The sequence below is a fragment of the Macaca mulatta genome, chromosome 3, assembly GCF_049350105.2.
Source record: "Macaca mulatta isolate MMU2019108-1 chromosome 3, T2T-MMU8v2.0, whole genome shotgun sequence".
Classification (NCBI taxonomy): Eukaryota; Metazoa; Chordata; class Mammalia; order Primates; family Cercopithecidae; genus Macaca; species Macaca mulatta.
Window position 1 is genome coordinate 14878712 of NC_133408.1, and position 20016 is coordinate 14898727.

A 20016-nucleotide genomic window follows, 5' to 3' on the forward strand; every position below is an offset into this window, starting at 1 on the left:
CTCTCTCCTCTCTCTCTCTCTCTCTCTCCCCCCTCCTCCTTCTTTCTTTCTTTTTCTGACAGGGTCTCACTCTGTCACCCAGGCTGGAGTGCAGGGGACGCAATCTCATCTCACCGCAACTTCCACCTCCCAGGTTCAAGCCATTCTCCTGCCTCAGCCTCCCGAGGAGCTGGGATTACAGGCATGTGCCACCAGGCCTGGCTAATTTTTGTATTTTTAGTAGAGACAGAGTTTCACCATGTTGGCTAGGCTGGTCTTGAACTCCTGACCTCAAATGATCCACCCACCTAGACCTCCCCAAATGCTGGGATTACAGGCGTGAGCCACCGTGCCTGGACTAAACAGCATCTTTCTGTACCTTGTAAATTTCCATGACGTTCTACCAAAAGCAGAGAAGCAACAGCAAGGCCAAATTTTGGACCACAGGAAGGCAAACTTTACAAAATCTCAAGAGGACCACCAGCTCTGCTGCTGGCAAACTTTGTTGCTATCCTTTCATCCATGAGGATGCGAACATTCAAGATGAATGAAAGGCTCAGAGCAGAAGCCAGCCTACAGATGCTCACAAAATCCCCATCCTGCCCTGGTAGTTTAATAAGCAGGAAGAACCTCCACGAGGAAGAAAAATGAAAATGGTGACTAAGCAAATGTCTCGAAGGCCCTTTACCCACTCACTGGAATCTTAATTCAACAGCTTAAACTTAGAGCCAAGGCAAGTTTTGTTTTCATTCTCTAAAGAAAAGACTGCTAAGTCTGACCCCAACGTCAGAAGGTTTGATTCTTTTTGGTGAGTCATATCCGCACTGGCATTTGTATGCAGTTTATGAGTAGATGCTAAATCCCACCAACAACAACATTTTGCCTGACTTCAAAGACCCAGAGTGAACGATGGCCTTTGATGCAGAAAAGAGGGCTTGGATAGAAACACCAAAAGAGCCAAAGCCCCCTTCCAACCATAAGAACTCAGAAAAATGTTAAGAATGCCTTCCGGTGGCAGAGCTGGCACAGAAAGAGGATGGGAGAAGGCAGGACAAAAACAAGCCTTATCTCCACAAATTGGAAACTTTTTAAATGGAAATCTTTTTTCTTTTTCTTTTTCTTTTTTGTTAAATCAAAATTTTTAAAAGTTAGAAGAGTTTTTTTGTTTTGTTTTGTTTAAGGCATGTCATGAAACGCATTTATTAGCCACATCTCTTTGATTTATTAAAGCCCATTCATTAAAGGTAGCCTCGATGCCAACAAAACCCTCCCAGAGTAACGCAACACCCACATGCAAGGCCTCCAGCGATTTCGTCCCCAGATTATGGGCAAATCATCTCCTGGAACGGAGGGGCCTGTGCGTGTCATATTACATCCTTGGGGTGACTGCTGTGTTACATTGAGTCACTTGGTTCCTTGGGAATGTGCTAATTCACTGTCACATAAGAGTGACATTTCTGGATTATAAAAAATTAAGAAACTACTAATATCATTGCTACTTTTCTTAGAAGGCTAGAATTTGTTTTAGAGCTGGGTTAGAGTTCTCAACTGGTCTCAGATTAGAGAAGGTGTGTGCAGCCTTCCAGAAGTGGGTTGCCAACTCTCCTGGGAGTTTAGATGGGGAGGATGGCAGGGGCCTGGGAAGGTAGAACCACGACTCTGCTTAAATGACAACAGCGACGAAATTCCCCTTCCTCATTTTATTAAATTGGTGCAAAAGTGACTGTGATTTTTGCCCTTAAAAGCAATAGGCAAAAACCGTGATTATTTTTGCACCAACCTACTAATGAGCGGGCTATGTGGGTCATTCTGCTTCTCTTCGATACAACAGTCACAAAAGCACATCACTGCCGAGACCAGCTCAGTTGGAAAGACCCTAACCCAGTGGTGCTGGAGGAATTAGAGACACACACACAGAAATATAGAGGTGTGGAGTGGGAAATCAGGGGTCTCACAGCCTCCAGAGCTGAGAGCCTGGAACAGAGATTTACCCACATATTTACTGACAGCAAGCCAGTGACAAGCACTGTTTCTATAGATTATAGATTAACTAAAAGTATTCCTTATGAGAAATAAAGGGATGGGCCGAAATAGAGGGATGGGCTCTGGCTAGATATCTGCCGCAGGAGCAAGTCCTTAAGGCACAGATCGCTCATGCTATTGTTTGTGGTTAAGAACTCCTTTAAGCGGTTTTTCGCCCTGGGTGGGCCAGGTGTTCCTTGCCCTCATTCCGGTAAACCCACAACCTTCCATCATGGGCGTCATGGCCATCATGAACATGTCACATGTTTGTGATGCAGAGATTTTGTGCTGCAGAGATTTTGTTTATGGCCTGTTTGGGGGCCAGTTCATGGCCAGATTTTGGGGGACCTGTTCCCAACACATCACCAGCCACCTTTCAAAGGTGGGCAGAGGAAGGATCTGCCGTGGTGAGAGTATTTTATTACTGACATTGTATACAATTGCCAGTGCATAGTGATGTTGAAATGTAGACAGTCACTTTTATTTATTGTTATTCTTTCTTTAGTAAATAGATCTCACCCTGTCATCTAGATTGGAGTGCAGTGGTGAGATCATAGTTCATTGTAACCTCAGATTCCTGGGCTCAAGCAATCCTTTCGCTGCAGCCTCCCAAAGAGCTAGGACTGCAGGTGTCTGCCACTATGCCCTGCTAATTTTCTTTTCTTTTTTTTTTTTTTTTTTAAGAGAGATAGGGGTCTCACTATGTTACCCAGGCTAGTCTCTGACTACTGGCCTCAAACAATTCTCCTGCCTTGGCTTCCCAAAATGCCGGAATGACAGGCATGACTAAATCATTTAGTCATTCATGTCTTTAGCAGAGTGACTTGAATCAGCTTTATTGAAATAATAGCTACCAACTGCTGAGCTCAACTCCATGGTCCTGTGCTAAGCATGTTACATACAACACTGTGTTTTCACAGTCTTATAACAGCCCTCTGCAGAAGAGACATAATCCCATGTTACAACCGAGTCCTAGAAAGTGTCCCTACACTGCCCAACACACAGCAGATACACAGCAGAAAGGAATATGAACCCAGAACTACCTAAATCCAAGCCTCGCTGAAACCTACATTTCCTGAAAGGCTGCAATTTGGGAGGTGAGGTTTTGAGGAAGGAAGCATAATGCACATTAAGGAAAAGAAGTTTCCAGTGAGGCTTGCTGGTAAAATAGCTTTCCGTAAAGACAAACAAATAAACCCAATCAGTGGCATTTGCCAGTTTCCCTGGTGTAAATATTCCCACTGTGGCAGATTCCACAGAACACAGGCAGAGCTGGTAACACATGCATAACTGGCTTGCATGATAAGCACTGGCTCCACACACCACAGGGTACAGCCGTGCAGCCTTTGGACATTCACAGTGTCCTGCCCCGACTAGAACTGGGAAGTGAGAAGAGCCTCAGGAAGTGTGAGAGATGCAGAAAAAGAGGCAGGAAGGTGTGCAGACAATCTCACTTCCACCTCCTAAATGGCAGTGCTCAGGTTGCCGGTGTCCAGGTTACACAGGGGCTCTGCCTCTCATCTGCTCTCTATGGGGCAGCCAGTGGGGCCTTATGACTTCATCTTAGCACCCTCCCTGCTTAAATGCTGCCCTACAGATAGAGCCCCAACTCCTTCCTTGGCTCTGAGGGCTCAGGATCCCTACTCCAGCTCCCCAGCTGGTGCTCTCTCCTGCTATCTTGCTTCTGTGCTCCTACCCCGTGACTGGCTGCGCCAATGCACCTGCAACCCCCAGCCACAGGCTTCTGTATGGCGCACTCTTTCTGTGCCCTGCATCCCTGCAGTTCTCAGCTCCGTCACCACTTGGTCCAAAAAGACTCCACTGAACCCCCAGTTGAGGTCAATTCCTTCTATGAGGCTGGGCACGGTGGTTCACGCCTGTGATCCCAGCACTTTGGGAGGCCAAGGGGGACAGATCACTTGAGGTCAGGAGTTCAAGACCAGCCTGGCCAACATGGAGAAACCAGGTCTCTACTAAAAATACAAAAATTAGCCAGGTGTGGTGGTGCATGCCTGTAATCCCAGTTACTCAGGAGGCTGAGGCAGAAGAATTGCTTGAACCCGTGAGGCAGAGGTTGCAGTGAGCCAAGATCAAGCCACTATACTCCAGCCTGGGTGATGGAGTGAGACCCTATCTCAAGAAAAAAAAAAAAATTCTTCTGCAAGCTGCTTGCATAGTACCAAGTGCCTCTCCATGAAGCCCTGACCCTACCTGGAATCTTGCACATATTTGTGTGAAACTCACAGTGAATATCAGGCCTCACAGGACTGGACAATCTGGTTACCAAGGATGTGCTCACCTGTGTCTCCCCAGTGCTGAGCACAGGACCTGGCCCCTGCTGGGTGAACATTTGCTCTGTGAATACATATTAAGCACCTACTGCTCTGGGGTGACAATGCTGAACCACACAGAGTTCCTGCTTTCATGATGCTCACAATCTGATGCAGTGTGTGTGCAAATCATACACAGGCCACAAATAAGGTAAATCCAAATGATGATGTGCTGTGAAGAAAATAACATAGGATGCTGTGATAGTAGAGGGGTTTTTTTTTTGGTTGTTGTTGCTGTTTTTTGGACAAAGAGGGTCTCTCTTGAAAGGTGCTGTTTGGGGTGGAGATTACATAAGGAGAAGGAACCAGCTGTGTGAAGATCTTAGGAATGGTTGCTGGGTGAAGGAAGGTTGAGAAATACCCTGGAGGGGGTGTGGACACCACCCACGATAGAACCGCCATTCAGGGAATGTCTGCAGGATGTGGGTTCTCTTCATCCTCCACTCCTGTGCACGGTGGGGGCTTCATAAGTGTTTGCTGAAATGATATGAGTAAACCAGAGGAAGCCTCACACCACAGTTGCGGGGCTGGGGCTCTGCACTGACTTATCTGAGGCTCGGGCAATTTTACAAAGGTCATTTGACGTCTCTTAGAGGCTGGCTTTTCTCAACTTATGAAACATTTCAAACATATAGAAAATGTGAAAGAATATCACAACCAACAGCCATATTCCTACCACCTCAGTTCTCCAACTGTTAACATCTTGAACAAGAGCTTTTTTTTTTTTTTTTCCCCGAGACAGAGTCTCGCTCTGTCGCCCAGGCGGGAGTACAATGGTGCCATCTCAGCTCACTGCAACCTCTGCCTCCCGGGTTCAAGCGATTCTCCTGCCTCAGCCTCTCGAGTAGCTGGGATTACAGGCATCCGCCACTATGCCCAGCTAATTTCATATTTTTAGTAGAGACGGGGTTTCTCCATGTTGGTCAGGCTGGTCTCAAGCACCCGACCTCAGGTGATCTGCCTGCCTTGGCCTCCCAAAGTGCTGGGATTACAGGCGTAAGCCACCGCCCCCAGCCAAGAGCCACTTTTTAAAGGGCAATCTTTTACACCATGGAAGGAGGGAAGTGGAGAACAGAAAAAAAAAGAAGGCGACGCTAATGGCAGTCAAGGGTGTCTTCAAGGCCATGACACAGTCATCTGTGAGGTTCAGCGGTGGGAGGGAAGTGAGGAAGAACACTGAGATCTTGGTGTGATTTCCTGAGTCTGTTGACTGAGGCAGGAGGTGATCCCAATGTCTGGTGCTGGAGGGAGGGTAGAGAGGGGTCACGAAGGGAGTTCCGGCGGTTCTGAATGGCTGGGCCTGCTTGTAGGTATTTGCGATTGTCTGTACATGTGAGCGTGTGTGAGCATGTATGATAGTGTGAGTGAGTGTGACAGCTTGTGTGCGTTTGAGTGTGTATAATGGGGTATAAGGTTGTGCTAGTGTGTGCCTGTGGGTGATGATGTCTATTATGAGAGGCGTGTGTGACGAGTACCTATTATATGCTGTGAGAGCATGAGTGCCTTTGCATGTGCTGTATTAGAAAAGCACAGGGCAGTTTCGACGTATGTGGGCCCTGGCAGGGAAGGAGTTTGACAGAAGCCTGCATATCTGCTGAAGGGTTCGGGGGGTTTGTTCCCAGTTGTGTACCTGAGACTACAGTACGAGTGTGGCCTGACCTCTCCCCACATAAGTCTGGCACCTAGGCCACCAGGATATCGGGGAACTCTGGGCTCCAGGATGGGAGCTAACAGACAACAAAATGCAAAAAGTGAAAACAGTTGTGTTGGGTGGCAGGGAGGAGGCTTAAAAATGCTTAACTTGACCAGACGCGGTGGCTCATGCCTGTAATCCCAGCACTTTGGGAGGCCAAGACGGGTGGATCACCTGAGGTCAGGAGTTCAAGACCAGCCTGACCAGCATGGCGAAACCCTCTCTCTACTAAAAATACAAAATTAGCCAGGCACGGTGGCACATGCCTGTAGTCCCGGCTACTCGGGAAGCTGAGGCAGGAGAATTGCTTGAACCTGGGAGGCGAAGGTTGTGGTGAGCCGAGATTGCCCACTGCACTCCAGCCTGGGCAATAAGAGTGAAACTCTGTCTCAAAAAAAAAAAAAAAAAAAGCTTAACTTCTCATTGTTTGGTTAAACATACTGCTATCGTTTCTTTGCAACAAGGTGTGCAGGAACCTCTAATGCCACAGTGACCTATGATTTATCTCAGGCAGGTTCTTGGCGCCTAGAAGTGTGACCCACCCATGGAAGAGGGATTATTTTTGGCCATCACAAAGCTGATGCATGTTAGAAATGGCAAAAGTCAATGGAGAAAAGAACAAGAACCAGAATAAAAGAGAGTGCTCCAGCCATGCCCCTTGTCACTCTCCTGGGGAACAAGGAGCCCCTGCCGTGGGTGAGGGCGGGAGGAGCCAGATCAAAGCTCTGAAGCAGTGGGTGCAGGTGGCAAGTGGGCCACTGAGCCTCAAGGAAAAACAGGGAGCCCCTCAATCTCAGCACAAGACACCTCTGAAAAGCAGAACCAGCTCCTCACTTTGAGGAACAGCAACAGCAGTCTCTCACCACCCCTGGGAGCTGTAGCATCAGTACAACTGAGTTTTACAGATTGGATTCTTAAAATTCAGGCATTTGTAAGAAAATGAAGGCATGTGCAGACTCACGCACACAAAATCCCTCTCTTTCGCTCTCTCTCTCTGTCTTTCTCTCTCTCTAAAAAACTGGGTAGGATGGAGCCCAATGTTTCTATTAATGAGTTTCAAAGTTGGACAAATGCCAACGGGCAGAGAATTTTGACCAGGAGTGTGAAGGAAGCGAGAACCACACCCCAAACACACTGTCCCCCTCCGAAGTTACTTACTAGGTTGGCATTTAAAGGAGACCAGGAGGTATTTACTGCTTCCTGGACAAAGGTCAGGTCCAAAAACACGGCTATTGACCAGGAGGTGGCAGGCCCGCTGGTTCTGGCATTCGTCCAGCACCTTCTAGAAGGAGAGGGTAGAAAAGGGACAGGCTTGAAAACTGCTCACAGTGACTGCCAGACCCGAACCTGGGCTGCTCTGGGCTCTGCAAAGGGAAGGACGCCTCCCCACCTGGCCAAGCTGTGTCTAAGGCCGAAGAGCATACACGTGGGTGAGTGGATTGGCTCCCTGTCTCCCTGCTCTTTCTCCTGAAAAGAAACCTGATCCAATAGTGCCAGGCTCCTGGGAAAACTAACCTCTGATTCACCACCACGGGTGCGGCTGCTGATACTTTCAGCAAAGGCACTGACTACTGAGGCTCTAGGAGGTGCAAGCGAGGTCAGAGTACTTTCCAGTATTGGGGTGCAGGGGACTTCAAGGTCCCCTTCGAGTGGGGTCCCCTAGCTTTAAGCTGAAAGAGCTGTGACCATCAGCAATCACAGTCCTGGCCCTTCATCCTTAAACGGCCCTACACAGGCCACAGGAGAGCTGTGCACTGGGGAGCCCTTGAGGACCCAAACCCTTTCCAGCTTACGAACTGTCCCCAGGCCAAAAAATAAAAATTACAAAGCTGATTCCCACCCTCATCAAACTCAAGAGGATGGGACCCACGTCTCCCTCGGGGAGCAGTTTTCTTAGTGGAGTACTCAGACTTTCTGTTGAGCATTGGGAGTAAAGGCTTTCCTTCAAATCTCAGTCTCTCTCTGTCTCCTGATTTTTTCCAGGCAGCGCCTTCGTGTTTAAGACATCTGTTCTGTGGAAGCTCACAGGACGCCCTCCTCCAGGTCCTGATAAGGCTCAGCATTTTGCTGCTGTTCTCTAGGTCCTCATTCCCAAATGGAACAAGTCCTGCCTGTGATAAACACAGAGGTCCTGAACTTGGGTCTGGTTAAAACAAAAACAAAAAGGACACCAAGCACAGTTAAAAAAAAAAAAATTCCCAAGAATCTGCTTATTACTTTAGGTCTGAATTTAGTGCAAACACATGAGCCTCTCTGAGTCACCATGTTCTCATGGTAGCTCATGGAGTATCTCTGCGAAGCATGCTGGCCCTGCCAGCTATACCCCGTTCTCTCAGGGGCCCAGCAGATGTGTCTCAATCAGAAAAAAACACCCCAGAAACCCCTCAGACCCCAGAGGGTGCAGCTTTCAGATGACTGCATGTGGCATGGCCAAACGTCATTGTGAAATGACTCAGCCCACAGACGTCACTGGAGGGCTCCGCGGTTACAACCGCAGAGCAGACCCCAGGGCAGGGCTGTTTCCAAACTATGTCATGAGCTGGAAAATGCAGAAAGGGGGACTTCCCGTTGACAGTCAAGGGATGGATCAGCTGTGGTCTCCCGTGTGGACGTCTCCCCACATTAAGCAACCTCCCTCTGAGGAAGCACCTTGCCTGGGCTCCGAGTGCAGCTTAAAAGACACAAAAGAAGGCTGGGTGCAGTGGCTCATGCCTGTAATCCCAGCATTTTGGGAGGCCGAGGCAGGCAGATCACCTGAGGTCAGGAGTTCAAGACCAGCCTGACTAACATAGTGAAACCCTTTCTCTACAAAAAAATTAAAAAATTAGCTGGGCGTGGTGGTGGGCGCCTGTGATCGTAGCTACTCAGGAGGCTGAGGCAGGAGAATTGCTTGAACCTGGGAGGTGGAGGTTGCGGTGAGCCAAGATTGCCCCATTGCATTCCAGCCTGGGCAATAAGAGCGAAACTCTGTCTCAAATAAACACAAAAGACACAAAAGTAAAGGACTTCTTGACCTCTGGTTGAAAGAGTAGTGCATGGGGATGTTTCTGGCAAACAAACCCTCCCAACAACATCAGAACTGTGTTCACAGATGCTAACCTGTCGGCCTGGTTATAGAACATCCTCTTCCCTCAGGGGTATCTGGCAGAGGCAGGTACCCGTGGAATGGTGGGGGTGGTGCCCATGCTCTAGTGTGTGCCAGGAGTTCATACTTTTACAGAGTAGCCGCTTTAGAAAAAATGTTGGTACTGGCCAATTTCATGCACCCAGGAGGGCAGCAGGTAGCCTGGGATCCAAGGATGGATGGCCAGGGCAGGTGACTGAGAAATGGGGGTGAGTCAAGAGAGGTGTAGCTCCTGGGGTGGCACCCAACGGAGAGAATTAGGGGTAGGGTGGGTGCTATGGCTGGAACGTTTATCCCCCCCAAAACTCACATCGAAATGTAATTGCCACTGTAACAGTATTAACAGGTGGAGTCTTTAAGGGGCGATTAGACCATCAGGCCTCCATCCTCATGAATGGATTAATACTGTTTTTTGTTGTTGTTGTTGTTTTTTCAGGAGTAGGTTGTTAGAGTGGCACTAGGCACTAGGCTTATTATAAATGGCAAGTTTGGCCCCCCTCCTCTTGCCCCTTCCATTCTTCTGCCACGTGAGTACCAGCGTTCCCCAACCCCCTAGAGGATGTAGTGTTCAAGGAGCCATCCTGGAATTAGAGACACCAAACCTGTGGCTCCTTGCTCTTCGACTTCCTGACCTTCAGAACAGTGAGAAATCAATGTCAGTTCCTTACAAATTACCCAGGCTCAGGTACGCCGTTATAGCAGCACAAAAAGGACTAAGACAGTGGAGCACACAGGGAAAGCAACTTTTTGTCTCCTGAAGAAACATTGTTTCTCCTCAAGGTATAGAAACCATGTCACGGGCAGTCATTCAAACACATTCATTTTGGCTACTCAACTGGTGTGTTTCACCAATCACCTGAATACCCAGATACTACTATGCTTGGAGTGGAAGCAAGGGATGGTGTGAGAAATAGAAAACTTCTTACATCATCACATTAGTTTTGCGTCTCCTATTTGGGCCTTAAGGAGAACTACACAGCATTAAAACTACTCCTATTTCTCCTTAGTTCTCCTAGCAAATTTATCTTTATCCATATTTCCTATGGTTGACAAAATCAAACAGACTTCCAACTTGCCAGCTGCTTTAAACTCCCTGCTTTAAATGTATTCATATGGAACTTGGAGGCATTAAAAAAAAATCCAAGGCCGAGTAATCCTGGTCAACTAGTTGTATATGTTAGGGGCCAGAGATGGTAAAGTAGAAGCTGCTTAGATGATTGAAAGCCATGCACAGTCTAAAACCATCACTGAAATATTAGTTTGACCTTCTCCTATACCAAATATTTCCCTAAATATGCCAACCACAAAAAGAATGACTTAAGCCACATCTCTCCCAATTCCTGGTACTATCTGGTAGAAGGAAGGAGTCAGTAAAGGCTGCCTAAAATAGCTCCAAGCAAGAATGACATGATTATCTATAACTGGAGAAGCAAACCATTAAAAAACACAAGGCGGTTACTGATGTTTCCTTCCTTGAGTACATTTTCTTTTTTCTTTTCTTTTTTCTTTTTTTTTGAGATGGAGTCCCACTCTGTTGCCCAGGCTAGAGTGCAGTGGCACGATCTCAGCTCACTGTAACCTCCGCCTCCTGGGTTCAAGCGATTCTTCTGCCTCAGCCTCCCAAGTAGCTGGGACTACAGGTGCGTGCCATCATGCTCAGCTGATTTTTGTATTATTAGTAGAGATGGGGTTTCGCCATATTGGCCAGGCTGGTCTTGAACTCCTGGTGATCCGCCCACCTCACCTCCCAAGGTGCTGGGATTACAGGCATGAGCCACCGCGCCCAGCCCTTTGAGTACATTTTCTAAGAAGTTGGTCATGACTTCAGATGTCTGCCTCAAAGAGATACTTGTGGTTTCTATTAAAGAACCCACCTTCCCTTTCTACAGGAGTATTTATGGGAGATGTAGGCCTGGAGGTTGGAATCCATCCTGGTTGTACTTTGCTATACTGAAGTAAGGAGTAAACCTACAAATAAATTCATACTGAAGTGCACAAAGGGGGCTCTACAATAGGTAGGAATTCTATTTAGTTTTGTTGGGTAACAAATCCTTTGAGAAGCAAATAATGGCTCACCTACAAAACTGGTGATCTGTATAAATTGGGATTTTTCATGGATCAGTTTTGCTTGGATTGAACTATATAATCACAAATATATTTACACCCAGAGAGAGAGAGAAAGAGTGTGTGTTGAAACTGTATCATCTTAACATGTCTACAAAAGGCAATACCTGGAAGGTGGTGGGTGCCACACAGGTTAAGCTGTCTTCCCTCTGGGAGGCGGGCTTCTGGGAACTACACATTTGGTAATCTTGCCCATAAAATGCCGATTGGACACTTATCGTAGAATGCCGAGGGCACTGTAGATTCAAATAGTCCCCATCACAGGCATAGGTGGTGTGGTTTTGCAGGAGTTTGGTTAGGTAACCTGGAAAATATTCAGTCGGGTTACAAGAGGCCCAGGAACCCACCACTCCTCCATGGGTTTGGGGACAGGAGGAGGTTGGTTCCCCTGGGGAAGGGCTGTTCAGTCAACAACATGTGGGGTGGGGCCTCCCTAGCAGCTCTGGTGCAAAAGTCACCAAACCAGGCCCAGAGGTGGGGCATAGAAGCAAATGTCAGCTTTCATGTTGATACAGAAGTGGGGCAGGGGAGTGCTGGGTAGAGAAGGATGGGGTCCCTGGTGAGGGCTCCACCCTTGGGTTTGTGCCCATGGACCTTAGTGAGAACAGGCATTCCTGTTTCCATGTCCAAATGTTGCATTTTCCAAGACTACTCTGGCCTGCCATGACCCCCATCCTGTGCCCATAAAAAGCCCAAGACCCTAGTGGGCACAGACACAAGTGGCTGGACGTCAAGAGGAGCAGAAGATCACACCGACAGATACCAGCAGATGCCGGCAGGCTTTTGACAGTGGGGCAACATGGAATTCAGTCAGGGGCAGTTGGAGGGAGAGTCTAGCTGCTGGAGCGGCCCAACTCTAGGCGAAGACCACCTTCCCACTCCATCCCCCTTCTGGCTCCCCATCCATCTGAGAGCCACCTCCTCCACTCAATAAAACCTGGCACTCATTCTCTAAGTCCACGTGTGATCTGATTTTTCAAGTACACTAAGGCAAGAATCCAGGATACAGAAAGCCCTCTGTCTTTGTAATAAGGCAGAGGGTCTAATTGAGCTGATTAACACAAGCTGCCTGCAGATCGCATAACTGAAGGAGACCGCTGTAACACATGCCTACTGGGGCTTCGGGAGCTGTAAACACTCAATGCTACATGCTGCTGTGGGGTCGGAGCCCAAAAATGCTCCCCACGACCTATCCGTCTGCATGTTCCATCTAGGGGTTTGAGCAGCAGGGTACTGAAGAAGCAAGCCATGTCCCTGTCACATGCCCTGCAAGGGGGATAAGGGAACTCCTCCTGTTTCAATGTCTGGGTCAGAAACCTTGGTCTGGGATGGCCTACTGAATGGTTTGGAGGGCTCTTTCCCCTTCAGGAAGCACTAAGGTATTGACCAGGAGCCAAAGAGTCCTGAAGCACCTTTATAAACCAGGAAAAAAATCGGGGTGAGTGTACCCTGGACGTGTGGATACCCGTCCTGAGGAAGGCTTACATTTGCTTATCTCCCACTAGTGAGGCCATGCCTTATTGGGATGAGAGGATGCAGTTTCATTTCAAGAAATCACTCTTAGCTCTGTCTTGGTGCTAGAGAGGAATGACAGGCAGGGTACCCTGTGCAACAAAGGGGCCTGCTCCAAGGGCACGGTGTGGGGAAGTGATGGTGGGGCTCTGCTGTGGGTTGAATAGTGTCCCCTCAAATTCACATTCGTCAGGAACCTCAGAATGTGACATTTGGAAATGGGGTTGCAGATGTAATGAATTAAGTTGGCAATATACTGGAGTAAGGTGGGCCCTTAACACCATATGACTGGTGTCCTTATAAGAAGAAAAGAAGAGACACAGAGGAAAGACAGCCACATGCAGCTGGAATGATGCATCTGAAGTCAAGGAATGCCGAGCGCTGCCGGCCACCACCCAAAGCTGGAAAAGGCCAGGAAGGAGCCTTCCCTAGAACCTTCAAAGGCAGCACAGCCCTGCCAACACCTGGATTCAGACTCTGGCCTCCAGAACTGTGAGAGGACGAATTTCTGTTGTTTTCAGCCACTCAAGCTTAGGAAATGGGTTGCAGCAGACGCTGGAAATAAGACAGGCAGCCAGGCAGCCTCCTTGGAATTCCCAGGCAGCCTGCAGGAACCACACTGGGCCCTGGGCTCTGAGAAGCTCTAAGGCCCAGCAGGCGCAGGGGCCTAAACTATTTCTCGGCAAGGAGGAAGGAAGGTTCATCCAGAATGTAGATCCCCTTCCTCCTTCTTACACCTCACGAGGTCACGGCGAGGCGGCTGGGAGGAGAGCCAGGGACTTTTCACTGAGGTGTGTGGGAGAGAGCTTGGCAGCCCTTGGCCTCTGAAGGGAGGAGGTGGCGTGGAGGAGGGCAGCTTCGGAACTTCCCAATTCCTGCTCGATGACCTGTGTGTAAAGTATTCCTGTTTAGGTTTCAAAATCCTCTCAGAAATATAATTCTCGGAAAATCCAGGCGCCCAATCCAGCTCCCTGGGCTTCCCTGAAATCTGAAGTCAAAGGGGCTGAGCCAGCCTGCCCTGGGGTCCTCACACCCACCAGTCCAGAGTGCTCTCTAGAGGAAGGCTACAGACACTTCCTGGCACGCTCATCCAGACGTTAGCTGTCTTGTTGAAACTCCTTTTTTCACCCTTGAAAACCACTGGAAGAGTGGCCAAGAAACCAGCCATCCTGAGTAAGTTCACTTACAGAAGCAAAATCTAACATGAGTGGCAAAACGGACACTGGCACCAGGAGTGTGGGTCAGAGTCATGCCCCTTGGAACCACATCATCACTTGCACAGTGTACCCCCCAGGCACCAAGAGACCAGGCCGAGACCCCTCAGTGGCCCTGGGCCTCTGGTCAGTGTCTTCTTGCCTGGCACACAGGCGGGCTCTCATAAAACAATGAGTACTGAAAGTTCCAGCCTTCTTGGTGGGTTCTCAACACCCTGTCATGAGCCACACCCTGCCCCAGGGAACTTAGGGTCACCCTGATGCTACCCCTAGGCCAGTGCCCCTTCTGAAGTGCCCCAGGCTGGCACCCCCATACTTAGATCTCTTCAGCCTCCTCATGAAAACCTTCTTGTCCATCACCCCAGCATCCCTCAGACTATGCTAAATAAGCAGCTGACCACATGTCAAATCAATTTTCAGAGTGTGCCTTTGGTTTAATATTCACGGCTTATCCAAAAGACCGTGTCACTATCGCTAGATGAAAAAAAATGACAAAGCTCCGGAGAAGCAGAGCCACAAGATGGACGATACCTGGGTCCCAGGTTCATGAAAAGAGGAGCTGCCTACTCCACAGACTATCACATGAGTGGGAATGAAACTTTTGCTGCGTTTAGACCATTACCTTTCTTCACTCTGTCACATCGTCTATCCCCGCTAAATAGAACTTGACCTCTGCCAGACCATTTACATCAAGACCTGTATGTGCAGTGCAGTGGCCTGAGCCTTCAATCCATGCCCCACCTATCCAACCGGCCTTATCATATTCTTATTCTGAGAGTGGTATTCTGGGGGCAGAAGCTCAGTGCATAGAACTGACTAATGCAAGATCCTTCAGGCGCTTTGCACTTTGAAGTCTATCAGTCCTAGCACAATCCAAGTACAAAGAAGACACTTCAGCAGTGCAGCCTGCCCTACACTCAGTTCAATTCCTTCTTCAAAAACCTAGACCTGGCCAGGCGTGGTGGCTCACACCTGTAATCCCAACACTTTGGGAGGCCGAGGCAGGCAGATCACCTGAGGTCAGGAGTTCGATACCAGCCAGGTCAACATGGTGAAATTCCGTCTCTACAAAAAAGGCAAAAAATTAGCCGGGTGTGGTGGCACACCCCTGTAATCCCAACTACTCTGGAGGCTGAGGTAGAGGAATTGCTTGAACCCTGGAGGTGGAGGCTGCAGTGAGCCGAGATCGTGCCACTGCACTCCAGCCACGGAGACAGAGCAAAACCCCATCTCAAAAAATAAATAAATAAATAAAAATTAAAAAAAGAAACCTAGGCCCACATTCAGACAATGGAATGTTACTTAGCACTAAAATGAAATGAGCTATCAAACCACAAAAAGACATGGAGAAACCTTAAATGCATATTCCTAAGTGAAAGAAACCAATCCGAAAAGGCTGTGTACTGTATGATTCCAACTATATGACATTCTGGGAAAAGCAAAACTATGGAGACAGCGAAAATATCCATGGTTGCCAGAGGTCAGGAGAAAGGAGGAATGAATTGGTGGAACACAGAGGATTTTTAGGGCAGTGAAACTACTCTGTGCGATACTACAATGGTGGACCCATGTCATTGTCCATAAGTCCAGACCCATGCAACGTACACCAAGAGTGAGCGCTAATGTAAACTATGGACTCTGGGTGATAGTGTGTGTCAGTGTAGGTTTATTGATTATGACAAATGTCCCACTCAGGTTTGATACTGCTAGTGGGGGAAGCTGTGCATGTGTGTGTGTGGTGAGGGGGAGTAGAGGTTGATGAAAACTCTGCACTTTCTGCTCCATTTTTTTTTCTTTTCTTTTCTTTTTTTTTTTTCTGTTGTTGTTGTCTTACTCTGTCACCCAAGCAATCCCAGCCTCCCAAAGTGCTGGGATTACAGGTGTGAGCCACCGCGCCCAGCCTCTGCTCCATTTTTCTATGAACCTAGAACTTCTCTAAAAAATTAAGTTTATTTAGGGCGGGGCACAGTGGCTCATGCCTGTAATCCCAGCACTTTGGGAGGCCCAGGCGGCGGATCACAAGGTCAGGAGATCGAGACCATCCTGGCTAACACAGTGAAACCCTGTCTCTACTAAAAATACAAAAAAAATTGGCCAGGCATGGTGGCGGGCACCTGTAGTCCCAGCTACTCGGGAGGCTGAGGCAGGAGAATGGCGTGAACCCAGGAAGCGGAGCTTGCAGTGAGCTGAGATCGCGCCACTGCACTCCAGCCTGGGCAACAACAACAAAACTCCGTCACAAAAAAATAAATAAATAAATAAAAGAAAAAAGAAAAGTGAGTGGAAGTTAAGAAAGTCAAAGATGGCTCATGTGGTAGGCAGAATAACGGTCCCCAAAGATGTCCACAGGCCTTAATCCCCAGGGCCGGTGATTACATTACCAGACATTCATGATAAAAGGGACTTGGCAGATGTGATTAAGTTCAGGATTTTGAGTTGGGGAGATTATCCTAGATTATCTGGAAGGGGTTTATATAATCACAAGAGTTCTTAAAAGGAGGAAGGTGGCTGGGTGCAGTGGCTCACACCTGTAATCCCAGCACTTTGGGAGGCCGAGGTGGGTGGATCATCTGAGGTCAGGAGTTCGAGACCAGCCTGGCCAACATGGTGAAACCTCGTCTCTACTAAAAATATGAAAATAAACTGGGTGTGGTGGTGCATGCCTGTGATCCCTCCCTACTTGGGAGGCTGAGGCAGGAGAATCTCTTGAACTCGGGAGGTGGAGGTTGCAGTGAGCTGAGATAGCGCCATTGCACTCCAGCCTAGGCAACAAGAGAGAAACTCCATCTCAAAGAAAAAAAGGAGGAAGGCAAGAGAGTTAGAGTCAGAGAAAGGAGTTGTGACAATGGAAGCAGTAGTTGGAATGATGCAGCCATGAGCCCAAGAATGTAGGCAGTCTTTAGAACCGGGAAAAGGCAAGGAAATAGATTTTGCCCTGAAACCTCCAAAAGGAATGCAGCCATGCAGAAATCTTCATTGCAAACATCTGACTGCCAGAACGGTAAGAGAATAAATGTGTGCTGTTTTAAGTCACTGAGTTTGTGGCAACTTGTTACAGAAGCAATAGGAATACTAATGCAGTTTGTATAGATGACTGTTGCAACAGTGTGGTGAAGATGAGAGAAATAGAGCTGTAACTGTAAGAACTGATGTTCAGGGAGAGATTTTTAAATAATTGTGATTGAGTTACAGTTGAAAGAGGCTTGTGCATATATGTATGTGTATAGATAAATACATATGCAGATGACCCTTAGACCATATGTATTAGATTTCTTTCTCTACCCCCGCTGCCCCGAGACGGAGTCTCCCTTTGTCGCCCAGGCTGGAGTGCAGTGGCGCGATCTCGGTTCACTGCAACCTCCACCTCCTGGATTCAAGCAATTTTCCTGCCTCAGCCTCCAGAGTAGCTGGGATTACAGGTTCCCGCCACCATGCCCAGCTAATTTTTGTTTTTGGCCAGGCTGGTCTGGAACTCCTGACCTCAAGTGATCCACCCACCTCAGCCTCCCAAAGTGCTGGGATTACAGGCATGAGCCACTGCGCCCAGCTCATATGTATTAGATTTCTTACTGTGGGTTATGGTCTGACAAGTTTGAAGGGGGTTATTGTCAAAGACTGCTCAAAATGATGAACCGTGGGCTCCAAGCTAAATATAAGAAAGGAAATGAGCACAGAAGAGGGGAGGGGCCCAAGGGACCAGAGATCCTGCTGAGGACCAGCAAGATCAGAGTGAGGGAATCACACAGCAGGCTGGAAAGGCAGGAGGCTGTGCCCACGAGTTGTTTGAGGAGTGATTTCAAGGTGGATTTGCAGGTTATGGAAATGTCCAGGGGTGGCCACAGAAGGAGGTAGAAGAGGTTGATGGAGAGGGTTGCTGGAAACAAGGATGCCAGGACTGAGAGTGAAGATGCCCTGTGGACCAGGCGTCTCCCAGGATGAAGGTAGGAAGTGGGGTGGAGCAGGAGCCAGCTGCCGAGGTCGTCCTTAAACAAAAGGCAGATGACAGATGAGCTGCTCCTAATCTAACGCCCTTTCCGGCATGCTCCTTTCCCAGTCGGCAAGCTCATCATTTCAGTGTGCTGGGCAGAGTCATGCCACTGAGCTTTCCACACCTTGGTTTCTTGGCTGGTTCAAGAGAGATCCTTTTCAAAGAACAACTACTAATGCAGCTGTTTATTAACGATTCCCTCCGGGTAAAATTAGCCATCGTGTTGGATCAGTCAAAACTGCTTTATTTCTTAATAGTTTCAGCCAGAGCTTTTATAATCTAACTCTATTTGTGGGCAAGTATTAACTATCCTGAAAGATGGCAGATGGGCACACTCTGTTAAGAAATCAGTCCTGGAATCCAGTAGAGCCTGGAGATGCTCTGTTGATCCTTGTTAAACTGGTGAGGAGAGGAAATGGGAGGATGTAGACTCTTTTTCTTTTTTTTTTTTTTTTCGAGACGGAGTCTCACTGTGTCACCCAGGTTGGAGTGCAGTGGCACAATCTCGGCTCACTGCAATCTCCACCTCCCAGGTTCAAGCGATTCTCCTGCCTCAGCCTCCCAAGTAGCTGGGACTACAGGCACGTGCCACTATGCCTGGCTAATTTTTTTTTTTTTTTTTTTTGGTAGAGATGGGGGTTTCACCATGTTGGCCAGGCTGGTCTCGAACTCCTGACCTCAAGTGATCTGCCCGCCTTGGCCTCCTAAAGTGCTAGGATTACAGGCGTGAGCCACCGCACCCAGCCGGATGTAGACTTTTTTTTTGTCAGCTTCACATCGTTCAGGGATCTTGGTACAGCTCATGTGCAACTCCAAGATACTCTTCCCTGATGAATCCTCCCACTGTGTATCAGCAGAAACTCTTACGGCTACTGCCATGGCTAAAACCTTCCTCAAAGGAGTATCTGGAAAGGCCTGGGTTGAGCAAATCTTAGAACAGCTTAAACCAAAGTTCTAAGGTTTTCAGATCAAGAGTTCATGACATGAACCCCTGAGAGTGGTGGGAGCTCTCTTCTGTCTTCTGAAAGACACAGGGAAGTCCTTCTTTGGAGCGTCATCTTTATCACATTTACAATGAAAATCCATTAATATTCAAATAATCCACTGACTATAGAAAGACCGGTGTGATAGGAAAATAAATCTTGGGGCCCCATACTTACTAAGCCAAAGGGAAAAGTCAAGCTGGGAACTGGGTCACACAAACCTGCCTCCTACTTCATTCCTAACTAAGACGGCTACAAAGATAAAAAGCTACATACATCCCTTACCTTTTACCCGCAAGGAGATTCCTTACAGGCCCCAAGATCTTTGCTTGAAAACAGTTCTGTTGAATTTCACCCTGGCAATGTAAATTGATAGCTTATCCACAGATGCGGGACCGGACAGAACTCAAAGTCATCCTTCTACTCACCTGAGACAAATGCATATCTGGTTGCTTCCCCTGCCCTATTGTTTACGTTATCTCGTGTAAAATTGCAGATTCACTTACCCAGATGAAGTGACAGCATGAATGACTATTCCTCTACTCACCCTCATATGAAAATTGGATATTCCCCCAATATCCATCCTTTCCCCTTTAAATATTGAAGCCCTTAAAATTATCTTTGGAGAAAGGCATAGACCTGTCTCCCGGGTGGGTGTCCTTAACTTTGGCAGATAAACCCCCTAAAATGATTACAACTTGCCTCAGTCATTTTCATTGATTTATACTGGAATGATGTAAGTGATTTTCAAAGAATCATGGTACGTGTCCCAAAGTGTTCTACAGGAGTGTGATATTGTGAAATATATATTTGATCTTTCATGTGTTTCCTTCCATACAACTCCTAAAACCCTTAGAATCTCCAAAGTGATGTGTTTTTGTATGCTAATAAGTTGACTGATGGCTGGCAGCCCCTAGCTAGCTTCAGGATGGAGGCTGGTCCCTGGAAAGACCAAGGCAAGATTAGAGAGTTGGGACTTTGAGCCCACCCCCCAATTTCCAGGGAGAGGACAGGAACTGAAGGTTATGTTGGTCACTCATGGCCAGT

General features: G+C 47.9%; 1 protein-coding gene and 1 pseudogene across 13 annotated transcripts in view; both read right to left on the bottom strand.

Moving 5' to 3' along the window:
- EVA1C (eva-1 homolog C) overlaps nucleotides 1–20016 on the bottom strand; it is a 105562-nt gene that overhangs the window by 50547 nt on the left and 34999 nt on the right. For 9 of the 13 annotated variants that reach the window (XM_015133026.3, XM_077995843.1, XM_015133027.3 and 6 more), the window contains 2 exons: nucleotides 11380–11576; nucleotides 7183–7306 (listed from right to left, as the gene is read on the bottom strand). The exons of 3 other annotated variants lie outside the window; for them this stretch is intronic. In XM_015133026.3, coding sequence (XP_014988512.2) covers nucleotides 7183–7306; nucleotides 11380–11576 — 321 coding nt within the window. The remainder of the gene's footprint in view (nucleotides 1–7182; nucleotides 7307–11379; nucleotides 11577–20016) is intronic. One more of the 13 variants, XM_015133024.3, reaches the window with a different exon arrangement.
- On the bottom strand, nucleotides 8544–9244 carry LOC144339671 (protein GVQW1 pseudogene; annotated as a pseudogene).